The 13,502-nt window shown below is 42.9% G+C and overlaps 1 protein-coding gene across 1 annotated transcript; it reads left to right on the forward strand.

Annotated features, from left to right (window-relative positions):
- Positions 1-933: 933 nt before the first annotated feature.
- Positions 934-13,161, forward strand: LOC104070276 (receptor-type tyrosine-protein phosphatase eta-like; the record flags this gene model as incomplete). The annotated part of the gene is made up of 13 exons (XM_009588266.1): positions 934-1,200; positions 1,812-2,078; positions 3,298-3,564; positions 4,480-4,738; positions 5,415-5,653; positions 6,543-6,830; positions 7,088-7,222; positions 9,872-10,082; positions 10,226-10,344; positions 10,922-11,009; positions 12,085-12,126; positions 12,976-12,984; positions 13,074-13,161. Coding segments are annotated over 13 exons (2,279 nt in total), but the record flags the coding sequence as incomplete, so codon positions are not given.
- Between the last annotated feature and the right edge of the window lie 341 nt (positions 13,162-13,502).

Below are 13,502 nucleotides of genomic sequence, written 5' to 3' on the forward strand. Positions count from 1 at the left end.
GCAAACCGCATCCTGGGGTCCATCAAACAGTATAACCAGCCGGTCAAAGAGGTGATTATCCTGCTGTATTCAGCATTGGTGCGACGACACCTTGAGTGCTGTGTGCAGTTCTGGGCCCCACAATTTAAGAAGGACGTTAAGGTACTTGAATGAGTCCAGAGGAGGGCAACAAAGCTGGTGAAAGGGTTGGAAGGAATGTCCTATGAGGAGCTTAGGACTTTGGGCTTGTCTAGTTTGGAGAAAATGAGGCTGAGAGGCGACCTCATTGCTCTCTACAGCTTCCTGAGGAGGGGAAGCAGAGACAGAGGTGCTGATAGGACGCGTGGGAATGGTTCAAAGTTGTGCCAGGGGCGGGTTTATATAGAGATCAGCAAGCACCAGGGGAGGTTTAGACTTGACATTGGGAAGCATTTCTTTACCAAGAGGGTGATCAAACACTGGAACAGGCTTCCTAGAGAGGTGGTCGATGCCCCAAGACTGTCAGTGTTTAAGAGGCATTTGGACAAATGCCCTCAGTAATATGCTTCAACTTTTGGTCAGCCCTGAAGTGGTCAGGCAGTTGGACTAGGTGATCTTTGTAGGTCATCCCTTCCAACTGAAATTGTGCTATTCTGTGTTACTCTCTTTCCTGTCCACCTCTAGATTCCCAAGGGAAGCCATGGGAGTGCTGTCAGAGTGATGGCCTGTGCTTCTGTTTTGGAGTGTCAAAGGGAGATGAATCCCACTCAAGATGACTTTTCTTCAGTTCTCTCTTAGCTGCCCATTGATGCAAAAGCCTCCATGAGCATCTGGTGATGTTGTTGGGGTGCTCCTGCACTCTGAATGATGAGTGATGTGAAGAGAGTGAAGTCGTGGTGTGCCTGTGTTTCTTCTGTCCATGTATGTGAGCAGATGTTCTTGCAGGTTGACAGCTTGTTGTCTTGCCTTCCACAGAGCCCAGTCCAGTTCTTGATCTCAGGGCAGAATATGTTGGTGTGACTTCTGTCAGCTTAACGTGGGCAGTGAATGACAACGCTTCCAACTCCTACACGTACAGGATAGAGGTTGTAAATGGTACCTCTGTTAGGAACCTGACGTCCAATGTCACCAAAACTGAAATTACCGAGTTAATCCCTGGGACGATGTACAATTTCACAGTATTTGCAGTAGCGGCTGATGGTCAGACGGAAGGAGAAGGGGTGTCCGTAAGGCTGTATACAAGTAAGTCACAGTTTCTTGCAGCCCTTTTTCTGGTGGACTGTATTTTGCTGCGCAGCTCAGGCCTGTGCCTACCTGCCTGAAGGCTGAAATAGAACATAAACCTTACGTGGGCTGTCTACTGAGAATGGGATGTTAATGTGTAGAAGAAACATAGCCCTGATTTTTTTATTCTTTACTTTTAAAAACACCAAACCCCCTCCAGCCCCTCCCGCCCCGAAACAAGAAATCCCCCGCAACCACAAAACCAAAAACCAAGCAACCAACAAACGGAAAAAAAACCCTTCCTTCCCCTCCGTCCTCATCTCTTTCCTGCCCACCTCTCTAGATTCCCAAGGAAAGCCCTGGGAGTGCTGGCAGAGTGATGGCCTGCGCTGCTTTGGAGTGTCAAAGGGAGATGAATCCCACTCAAGATGACTTTTCTTCAGTTCTCTTAGCTGCCCATTGATGCAAAAGCCTCCATGAGCATCTGGTGATGTTGTTGGGGTGCTCCTGCACTCTGAACGATGAGTGATGTGAAGAGAGTGAAGTCGTGGTGTGCCTGTGTTTCTTCTGTCCATGTATGTGAGCAGATGTTCTTGCAGGTTGACAGCTTGTTGTCTTGCCTTCCACAGAGCCCAGTCCAGTTCTTGATCTCAGGGCAGAATATGTTGGTGTGACTTCTGTCAGCTTAACGTGGGCAGTGAATGACAACGCTTCCAACTCCTACACGTACAGGATAGAGGTTGTAAATGGTACCTCTGTTAGGAACCTGACGTCCAATGTCACCAAAACTGAAATTACCGAGTTAATCCCTGGGACGATGTACAATTTCACAGTATTTGCAGTAGCGGCTGATGGTCAGACGGAAGGAGAAGGGGTGTCCGTAAGGCTGTATACAAGTAAGTCACAGTTGCTTGCAGCCCTTTTTCTGGTGGACTGTGTTTTGCAGTGCAGCTCAGAGCTCTGCCTACCTGCCTGAAGGTTGTAATTTATTACTGTTGCAGCAGAGGTGATGTTTTGGTCCTGGAGCTAGAGATGGCTGATATGCCAAGCACGGGATGTTAAAGTGCAGCAGCAGTATTGCCCTGATAGAAAGCTGTTGGTGAAGCTTGTCCTGAAGGCTCACAAAGCAGAGAAGAGATTTTTCCCTGAGAACCTCTATCTTCAACCCCCTTTCCAAAATTTAGGTTTCATTTCCTAGAGTATGGGGGCCTCAGATCCTTATTTTAAGGGGATCTCACAAAGAGCATATTGCAGCAAGGGAACTTTCGTGATTTGGGGGCCCACAGGTGCCATCAGGCTGCAGCAGGAGAGTGAGATTTAGGCAACACTAGTTCAGGAGAACTGCTTTGTCCATCCAGCACCTTGCCATGTTGACTATCAAAAGTCTTGACATGGGGTGTTGGAGGGTCCATTTTGGAGCTGGCCTGCAAGGCTGTAGCCCAGTCTGGTTTTATTCCACAGGGTGTATCTGAAAGGAAACAGATGCCTGTTGTCATTTGTGTTGTCCTGAAACATACCTGCATGTGTGCTCCTACCTTTCCAGTCGATTCCCAAAAGTGTCTCTTGTGCTGCCTGACCGTAATGGCTAGTTGCCCTGTTTTGAAGATGCAGAGAGAATAGGGTGCTGCACAGAGGATTTTTGGAGATGGTCTCTCTGCCATGGGAGTGACCTCGGGGCATGAGGGTTGGAGAAGGAGCAGGGTGCTTGGGTCATCACCTCTGCTCCTCTTCTAGTGATATTTGATGTTCTTTAACTCTTGCTGTGCAGTGATGCACCACTATCTTTCCCTTCTACTCTTTTCTCCTTCCTACCCACCTCTCCGGATTGCCAGCGTAAACCCTGGGAGTGCTGGCACCACGATGGCCTGTTCTCTTGCTTTTGAACGTGAAAGGAAGATGAATCGCACCTGAGATGCCTCTTTCTTATTTTTCTGTTACCCAGCCATTGATGCAACAGCCTCCATGAGCGTCTGGTGATGTTGTTGGGGTGCTCCTGCACTCTGAACGATGAGTGATGTGAAGAGAGTGAAGTCGTGGTGTGCCTGTGTTTCTTCTGTCCATGTATGTGAGCAGATGTTCTTGCAGGTTGACAGCTTGTTGTCTTGCCTTCCACAGAGCCCAGTCCAGTTCTTGATCTCAGGGCAGAATATGTTGGTGTGACTTCTGTCAGCTTAACGTGGGCAGTGAATGACAACGCTTCCAACTCCTACACGTACAGGATAGAGGTTGTAAATGGTACCTCTGTTAGGAACCTGACGTCCAGTGTCACCAAAACTGAAATTACGAAGTTAATCCCTGGGATGATGTACAATTTCACAGTATTTGCAGTAGCGGCTGATGGTCAGACGGAAGGAGAAGGAGTGTCCGTAAGACTGTATACAAGTAAGTCACAGTTGCTTGCACACCTGTTCCTGCTGGGCTGTATTTTGCTGTGTAGCACAGGCCTGTGCCTACCTGCCCGAGGGTTGAAATTTAATACTGTTGCAGGCAGAGGTGCTGTGCTTTGCTTGCAGTCAGAGATGTTTGTGTGGAAGGGACATAGCCTTCTCTTTAAAAACAAAGTAAAACAAAACGCCTCAAAAACAGTGGTTGTTGAAGGTGGTCACCAAGGCCTGTGACACAATGAAGGAATTCTTCCCAAGAACCTGCCTCCCTGGCCTGGGATTTGTATGGGCAGTTTTGCTGCCTTCACTTCTTGGAGGATGGGGGCCTCAGACCCTTATTTTAATGGGCTCCCACACCAAGAGCGTGTTGTGCCCAGGGAACTTTGGTGATTTGGGGCCTGTGGCTGCCATTGGGCTGCAGCAGGAGAGTGAGTTTTAGGCAGTGCTAGCTTAGGAGTGAGCTCAGGGCATGAAGGGTGGCGAAGGAGCAGGGTGCCTGGGTCATCACCTCTGTTCCTCTTCAGTGATATTTAATGTTCCTTACCTTTTGCTGTGCACAGATACGCCACCTTGTTCTTTGCCCACCTTCCCCTGCAACCTTGTATATTTTCTGACTACATCTCTGAATTCCCAAGCAAAATCCTGGGAGTGCTGGCACAGCACCTGTGCTTCTGTTCTGGAATGTCAAAGGGAGATGAATCCCACTCAAGATGACTTTTCTTCAGTTCTCTCTTAGCTGCCCATTGATGCAAAAGCCTCCATGAGCATCTGGTGATGTTGTTGGGGTGCTCCTGCACTCTGAACGATGAGTGATGTGAAGAGAGTGAAGTCGTGGTGTGCCTGTGTTTCTTCTGTCCATGTATGTGAGCAGATGTTCTTGCAGGTTGACAGCTTGTTGTCTTGCCTTCCACAGAGCCCAGTCCAGTTCTTGATCTCAGGGCAGAATATGTTGGTGTGACTTCTGTCAGCTTAACGTGGGCAGTGAATGACAACGCTTCCAACTCCTACACGTACAGGATAGAGGTTGTAAATGGTACCTCTGTTAGGAACCTGACGTCCAATGTCACCAAAACTGAAATTACCGAGTTAATCCCTGGGACGATGTACAATTTCACAGTATTTGCAGTAGCGGCTGATGGTCAGACGGAAGGAGAAGGGGTGTCCGTAAGGCTGTATACAAGTAAGTCACAGTTGCTTGCAGCCCTTTTTCTGGTGGACTGTATTTTGCTGCGCAGCTCAGGCCTGTGCCTACCTGCCCAAGGGTTGAAATACAATATTGTTTCAGGCAGAAGTGCTGCACATGTCTTACCTGCAGTCAGCAATGTTAATGTGTGGAAGGGGGTTCTGTGGGAGGTTTCGTTGCCTTCTCCTCCTTGTGGATGAAGCTCTCAGGTCCTTTGTCTTGAAGGGCTCCCACACAGTGCATTGTGCCTGGGGAAGTTCCCTTGTTACAGGGGCCTGTGGCTCCAGCTGGGCTATGGGCAGCACTGGGCTGTGTGGCTCTCAGCCATGCTGCTCTGCTCAGCTCATCAGCAGAGAGGAGAATGTTGAGGTGCTGCTGTGTTCCTCATAGTAGATTGTGTCCATTTTTCCCCCTTGTTGTGAATATGTGTCCTTTCCTTCGTTTTGTCCCATTTTAACTGAGGTGAAATGAATCTGTCCCAGTGCTCCTCAATGGGGTTTCCAGAGGTGTCCCAGGATGAACTCATTAAAAGAGTCTCTGGTACTGTGAAAGTGCTGCTTGGCTACTCATAATGCTTACTCAGTCTGTCCGAAACGTGGAAGCGTGGCTGTGCCTCTGCTTTTCTGTCTGTGTTTGTCAGCGAATATTCGTGAGCGTTGATGGAGTCTCATTTCGACTTTCACGGAGCCCAGCTCCGTTTTCCATATCCGTGCGCAGTATGCTGGTCTCTGGTTTTTCCCATGGAGCACAGATGATATTGCTTCTAACTACACCTACAGGATAGAGATCCAAAGTCATGGTTCCTCCTCTAGAAACCAGACATCCAGTGTCATCAGAGCTGTTATTACAGATGTAAACTCTGGAACCTTCTATAATTTCACCCTATTTGTAGGAGTAGCTGACAGTCTTACTGAAGGAAAAGAAATACTTATAAAATGCAATAGAAATAAGTCCCACACATTTATCTTCTAACTAAAGCTGTTTCTTCTGGTACACAATTCTGCTTCTCCTTAGTTTCTTAAAATAATACCCCTTTTTAACAACAAAATAATTTAATCCATGTGCCTTTGGGTAAAAGGCTGTATTTGGAAGTACCAAATACTTCTTTATCAAGAGAGGAAATAAATTTGCTGTGAGTTACAACTGTAGAAGTTATAAGAGTTTTGGTCTTGAAGACCAAGTTTTATAAGATGTTTAGTTTAGAGGGACCTTTCTTCTCTGTGTTAGTGCTACATTAACTTTTTAAATATCTTTGTGTATCTGGTCATAAGGTTGCAATTTTTATATTGTGTCCTATAGGACTCTCACATAACTACATGTTGTAGTTGCTGCTCTTAAGGATGGCTACTGCTGTGCTCTTAATGCACGGAGCTTATATTCATTTTCTTATTTGTTGGCCACTAAGAGTTTTACATAATTATACAGGGAGTTAGTGTCAACCTACATACTACTTTAAAAATGTTCTTAGAGTAGTATGTTCAATGGTCGAACAGTATTTTGAAAATTTTGCTGATCGTGACAGATATTCAACCTAAATTTTCTCAGTAAACCTGTCTGCAGAGGAGTTAGAGAGCACAGAAGAGGTCTGTGTACTTCATGTACTTCATGTGCTAAATCTTCTCTTCCTCGTAGGGTAGCAAGTCCTTGTAGGCAGTAGCTTCATCTTCTTAAAAGTGGAAAGGAATACTGAAGTTTTACAAGTGTTTATACACAGAACTTACAAATGGCTTTTTCTGTTTACTACAATACTTGATTTGTTACTCCTCTTTTTTTATTATTCTTTTTTTCTGCAGTTCCTGCGTCAGTGAATTCATTTCGGTGTGAACCAGTGGCCAAGCAGGCTTACCTAATGCTTAAGTGGGAATGTCCTTCTGGTAACAATTCTGGCTTCAAAATTAAAATAATTAATGATACATGGGAAAAAGAAGAACGGACTCCATCCTGCCTGAGAGAAGGCTCAGAGGAAGCCTTCAGAACAGCATCTTTAGATTATTTCAGCACCTATAATGTTACTATTGCAACTCTTTCAAATAGTTCTGAAAGCCTTCCAGTGCGGAAAGTGTGTAATACGAGCATTACTGGTAAGCATTAAGATTTGAGAGTGAAAGATATATTCATAGGACCAAAATGTTAACTTCATGATTGCAGAATACCAAACTTGATATGCGGTACATTATCAGCCTACAGATTATGAATAAAACACTACATTCATGCAAAGTCTAATGTGATGCACAATAAATATGCATTATATGAACAGCATCAGTATTACAGCATTTTCTTGTTTGGAAAACTTTACTTTATCAGCCATTAAGGTACTAAAAAATATTTCTGTTTGTAGACCCGCCTGCTCCAAGCAAAGCTCCTTTAGTCAAGGCAGTCAGTCACAGCTCGTTGTCTGTTGAATTCTCTGATTTTGAGGCAGTGAATGGACCATTAAAAGCCTATGCAGTAATGATCACAACAGAAGAACAAGGTAAGATGTTATGATATTCTCTTGTAGCTGTGTGAAACAATTTATCAGACAGCATTATGTTTTGAACTCTAAATAGGTGTTAAATGGATAGAGGAAAAGCTGACTCAGTATTTTCAATCACCTTTCAAAAATCATAAGGCAAATACCTTGCTTGCTTGAAGTTGGATCATTCCTTGCTGTCAGAACGCCACTGTTTTCACTCAGCCTTTTCCAGTCTGACTTTTCTTGTATGTAAGTCTCATATGTATTGCCATTGTGCTGTTGCCATCTTGATTTGCCAGTGATTTCTGCCACCAAGATTGTGTAGTAACCTTTTTTTTTCCCCCCACAGAATAATTTTCAGAGCTATTAATATAAGCAGCTTTGGAATGTGGGATGTTTTTCCCCCTTCCTTCCTCAGCTGGAAGATATCTGCAGTAAGATCTTTTTTAAAAAAAAAAAAAAGAGCGCTTTCCTTCTGATTTTACTTAAAACACTTTATTAACTGAGAGATGGGGTGCAGGTGGAAGGCTTGAATAGCATTGTCAGCATTACATGCCATGGGAGGTTGAATGCCAGGGAAAACTAGAGGGTAGTCTATCAAGCTCACCTCTTTAAAGCATCAAAACAGAGCAACATCTTTAATTGGTGAAGGTCTAGTGATAAATCATAAAATTAAGGAACTTACCTTTGCTGTGTAGGTTCTAGTTGAACTTGTTTTCAAGTTATTGTTATTCCTGCAGTGCCAGTGCACTGCAGGAATAAAGCAGCTGATGGAGATAGTTTCCCCAAGTGGGATTTGACATTCATGCTTATCCTTTGTCTTAACACTGGAAATTCATCTTGCTGTAGATCTTTTTTCTGTGGTATTCCATACAATAGATGTCTAAGAAATGCCCGGAGAGATATATATATAAAAAATGTAGTACATCAGTGCAGAAAATTCCTATTTTTCACATACATATTCAGCTGCCCCAGAGCTGCTGATTTGAATGTTAATCTCTTGCACGCAGCAATAGCTCTGCTTGTACCTTCAGCCAGTCCTGTTTAGTCTTGCTGAGATTCAGTGTCATCTTCTGTGTGGTTTTGATTGCAAGGTATTCAAGAAAGAGGACTTTCAAGATGTGATTGAGAGAAACAAGGAAGAAAGATCACCTGTATTTATAATACAGAGTCTGAGTGTTTTGATAGGAGCAGAAAACCATCCTTTTGGCCAAGCATCGCTTCAGCTTTATAGTGTTGAAATAGCGTTAATATGTTTGAGATGTGTTTCTCTGTCTTAAAACGGACATCATTACCTTTAGGATAGACAGAGGGGACTTCATTCAGTTGTGTAAGCAATGATGTCTAAGGCTGTTTGAGATGTCCTAGGGCGATATCCAAGACATCCACAAGGAGCTGCAGTGATAACCCAGGCTGTACATCCTTTTGGAATGGAAACTAGGGACCAAACAGGACATATATCTCAAGTAGTATTGAACACCCATTTCTAGGCAACTGAGTTAATTGCAACCTCAGCTGCTTTTAATGTAGCCACACTAGTGCTTTAGAAGAGCTGTTCTGCACCCTGTTCCTGCACAGTTATGGTTGATGAGAGCTTTGCTGCTGCTGGCAGTGAGCCACCAGCTCACTGGTGGCAGATCAAACCTTGTCTATTCAACTGTAGAAAACTTAATAGAGCTTTTCCCCTTTCAGAGCTCCTGCAAGGCTTCTCCTTTTTAAAGGTGTATTCAATACTATATCTGCTTTTAGGAGGAGCTTTTAGCTTTGTGAAGGCAGTCAGTAGAGAGCAACGTGTGCAAACTTCAGTCAAATGAGCAAGATTCTTCTTCCTCCCATAACGCTTTGAATATTTACATCAGTTAACTTGCTTTTGAGTTGTTGGATAACTGGTAATTTGAGCTGGTTTATTATCTCTTGCGTCACATGTGCCTCGACTGTATAATCTGCCTCAAGTTTCTAGGGTTCATCTTCTAACAACAGACGCTGTAAAGTGATGCTGTTCTGCAGGTGGTGTCCTGTTGGTCACTGTTTGATTGCTGTAGCACATTCTTCTAGTCTTCTGGAAAAGCAACTGTTCTGATCGCTGTTTTGTCCAATGTTTGTCTATGTCAAGAAAAGGCAGAAATTAACTCCTTTGTCTCTTAGGCTTTAGTTGTGAGACTTCTTGTAAGACACAGCAAGGAAGTATAGGTCAGGACGAGTTTAGTGTCACCCTGAATGAGGCTTGATGCTGTTTGGGTAGCACAATGTTACCAAATACCAATTGACTTTTTCTACGCTGTTTGCATTGTACTCTCTACATATGATAGTTGATAGAGCGTGTACGGGTATGAGTGACTTGTCTAGTGAAATTTGTCCACAAGGACACCAGAATCCACCACTAATGTACCTTTACAAAGAAGTTCCACTATACATGGTAGAAGTAAAACCAAAAGGAGATTAAAACAAATAACATTGGGGAGTAGGGAGGTCAGTAGATTGCACTGCAGTAGAAGAGATAGTTCTGAGATTGTCTGTTGCACTCAGCCTTTCATTTCAGGCAGTATTTATGGAGTAATGACAACTGTGGTTAATGTGACACACTGTATTACCATCTCAGTCACAGTGCTGATGGATACAAAATCAGCAGATGATGTATACCACTTATGTCCTTGTTTTTTCCTGAAGGTTGTGGGTCTTTGAAGTCTGAATTGAACAACACATACAAAGATTTTAAGAAGAAGACGACAGTCACCTATGTAACATATGTTATAGATACAGAGCAGGCAAAATCACCTTCTTTCCATTCTCAGAATGATACAAACATCATTAATGTAGGCAAGGGAAACACAATGTATGGCTACGAAAACGGACCATTGATTCCACTTCGTACATACAGGTATTTATCTCAAACCACTGTTTGGTTAATTTTGCTGCAGTTGACATCTAAAAGATTATCTAATGAAAAGATTACAGATCTTGCTTAAGGCTGTTAAAACCATGTAATGCACCTGTGATTTTTTTCTTCTTCTCCCTTAACAGGGCAAGTGTTGCAGGCTTCACTAATATAACGTTTACTACAGCCAACATCATTGTGGGGGAGGATAGTTATGTATCGTTTTCACCCTGTTCTGAGGCGGTTTTGCTACCCCAGGATCCAGGTATAGTTAATGTCAAATATAGGATTGGTGGTTTGGCACATACACACTGTGTGTAGATTCCTTAATTATGGCAAGTTTCATAATAGCAAAACACCTGTTGGTTTCCCTGTGATGAACTGTTCCTTTCTAGCTTTGCAGTGACACTGCTCTGTAAATTCATACCTTACTAGCGGGTGACCTCTTTTTTCCATGTATGACTTCCACTATGGCAGTAACCAAAAGCTGTGCTACTTATGGCATGTTAAAAGGAATCGGATGGCACAGTGAGTCTTTGGTACAGAAACAAGCAGCAAAAACCAGCTGATGTTATAACAGTTCTGGTAAATTAGAACTGGGTGTATTGGAGTGCAAATACTGGTCCTTTGATCCCGATTTTTTACTAATTTATCATCCTTGCTTTATTATTCTTAATGAGCTTTCAATACTGGTACTGCCAAAGGATACAGTAAAGACAAGACGTTTAGTAGAGTGGAGTGTGTTTTGTCACCTGCGAGGTTCTCTTGTAGCATGTTGATTGAATTAGATCATTACCAAAGAGGTAAATCAATAATGAGTAATACTTGTTCTCTTTTATCAGGTGTTATTGCTGGAGCTGTTATTGGATGCCTTTTAGCTATATTGGCTGTAGTCGCTATAGGGGGTTTCATATTCTGGAGAAGGAGAAGGTAATGTGTGCTCATTATTGTATTTGTTGTGATGAGGAACACCAGTATTTCACTTGTGTATCTTTCTCCTAAAAAGGCCTCTCTTTTTCTGTTTTACACATTTCTGTCATGATGCTTTAAAATACATTCTATTAAAAATCTTGTTTGTATGTTACAGATTAGAATTTATGTATCAATCTAGTTAAATGACTTTGTTCGACCCCTTGGTTACAAACTAACGAGTTAAGATTTGTTTTGTTTAGCTCTTCTGAATTCATGCATGCTGATGAAGTAATTCAGTCAGAAGTGAGCTACCATCACAAATTATTGTGCTAAAAGACACATGTAATTGTATCGTAAGATGGTTTTATTTGAAAATATCCATTAATTGCACTTTTTAATTGCTTGATGGCCTCACATGACACTTCCATTCTGGAGTTTCAAGAAGTTGATGAGTTGCCTAGGGTTTGAGCTGGTCTCTCAGTTTCCAATCTTTTCCCAATAATCTGGGACTTAAGAGTCCACAGAGGCTTTTTCCAGCTTCTTATCATGTGGTACATCCTTTCTAAAGAGTTAGCTGTAGGGCCCTTAGTCCAGTTTTCTTAGTTTCTTTGATTAACTGCTGTTATTCTTACAAGCATGTCCATTAGCTGCGGACAATAATGAGAAGAGCTTCCTTTAAAGCTAGGAACACTTATTTTCATTCAACTACCACTTTCAGTACCACTGACACATCACTGTTGAACACTTACTGTAGGGATTCTGGGATTAGTAGCAATTCTCTGGAGATGTTAGGTAGCAACACAGATCCCTTGGGTGTACTTCTTCCACCAAACTATGTGCTTTTTGTTCAGGCGTTATGCTCTGGTTCCAACAGAAACAGTCCCATTGCACAACATCACTGAATGAAGGGTGAAGTATTTTATTCTTAGTGCAGGTGTAAGGTTTGCCTCAGGAGGGTTTTCTTGCGCAGAATGAGATGCTTTAAAAGAAATCGTTCTGAACAGGCACAGGAAATAGCTGTCGTCAGAAATCTTGTATGCGTTCCATTAAATTCTACTGTGAACCTATTGTGTTGTTTTCTTTCGCCTTGTAGGAAAGATAAAAGAAATACTGAAGTGTCCTTTTCTCCAATTAAGTAAGTCCATATCCTTTCACACATTGTTTTCTGAGCTCAAGTGGTATTTGCAAAACTTACTCTGAACCCTGATACTTGTTTTCTGAGCAGTTTTGTATAGAATTTTGCAGTATTAATTCTTCATGGAATTTAAAGACTCCAGCCTGCAGACTGCAAATAATCATAATGAGTGAGAGGTCTAGAGCTGCTACAGGGATCTGAGTGCTCGCTTCATGAATTGCTATTAAATACACAAATGCTCCACATAATTTTGAAAAACAGGATGTTTGGATGAAACGCAGGTTTCCATGCACGTTGAGGAAACAATCCAAATTGTTGATAAAGTGCACATAGGCAAAATTCTGCACTGTGGCCTGAATTTTCCTTTGCTTTATGACCACTTTGTGCTGAGCCATTAATTCGGATAATGTTGAGATTGTAAAAGCTGGCCACGGGAGGGTAACCGCAATATATTGGAAGTCACAGGCAGTGCAGTTGAATCACGTTATTGGTTCTTGCACCAATTTTTGTGCTGATGGAAAGGCGAGGTCGGAGCATCCCATGGAGTCCCACCTGTGTAGACTTTGATAGTTGACATAAAATACACCAGGGAATGGGGCCAATCTGATGGGAGGACAGAAGCGGCTGACTGACACCTTCTGTGATACTCTTCTCCTGAAGGATGTGCTATTCTCTCCTTGGTTTAACAGATCAGTTAAATGCTATGCTTGATATCCTGTCCCCTGTAAATGCAGAGTTTTGTGGCTGCTACTAACAGTCATGCTTTCATTCTTAGATTCACATAGTGAAAAATTCAGCTGCATGTGTCTAATCAACCTTTTTTTCTCCCCCCCCAACCCTCCCCTGAAGAGTCAAGAAGTAAGTAAAGCACACTTTCTAACACATTAACTGAATTCATGGTTTATTTACCTAATACCAGTACCAATACATGGCTTTTCTCATCGTAGATCAAAAATGATTAAAGTGGAGAACTTTGAGTCCTACTTTAAGAAGCAGCAAGCTGACTCCAACTGTGGTTTTGCTGAAGAGTATGAGGTATGTGCCCTCAGTGGAGAGAGCTTCATGACAAACATTTTTGGAAAGGCAAATTAGCTTTCCTATGGAGCGTGCGAGAGGCTTACTGAAGGGGAAGAGAAGGGACCTTTATTATAGAGGTTATTAAGCCACATGTATAGCCTTCCTTTCCCTGACTCAGCTCCAAATTTAGTTGAAGTGCGTGATAAATACTTCACATCCTGAACCATCATCTCTACCTGTGAGCTTACAGCATGGCCTGCTGCTCAGAGCTCTCACCAGAGCCAGGATCTCCAGAGTCCTTGCCCTAGTTGCGCTACAGAGTTAGCCTAGGGAAAGCTATTTAACTTCTCTGCGTTTTG

This window comes from Fulmarus glacialis, unplaced genomic scaffold (assembly GCF_000690835.1).
Source record: "Fulmarus glacialis isolate BGI_N327 unplaced genomic scaffold, ASM69083v1 scaffold11072, whole genome shotgun sequence".
Taxonomy (NCBI): domain Eukaryota; kingdom Metazoa; phylum Chordata; class Aves; order Procellariiformes; family Procellariidae; genus Fulmarus; species Fulmarus glacialis.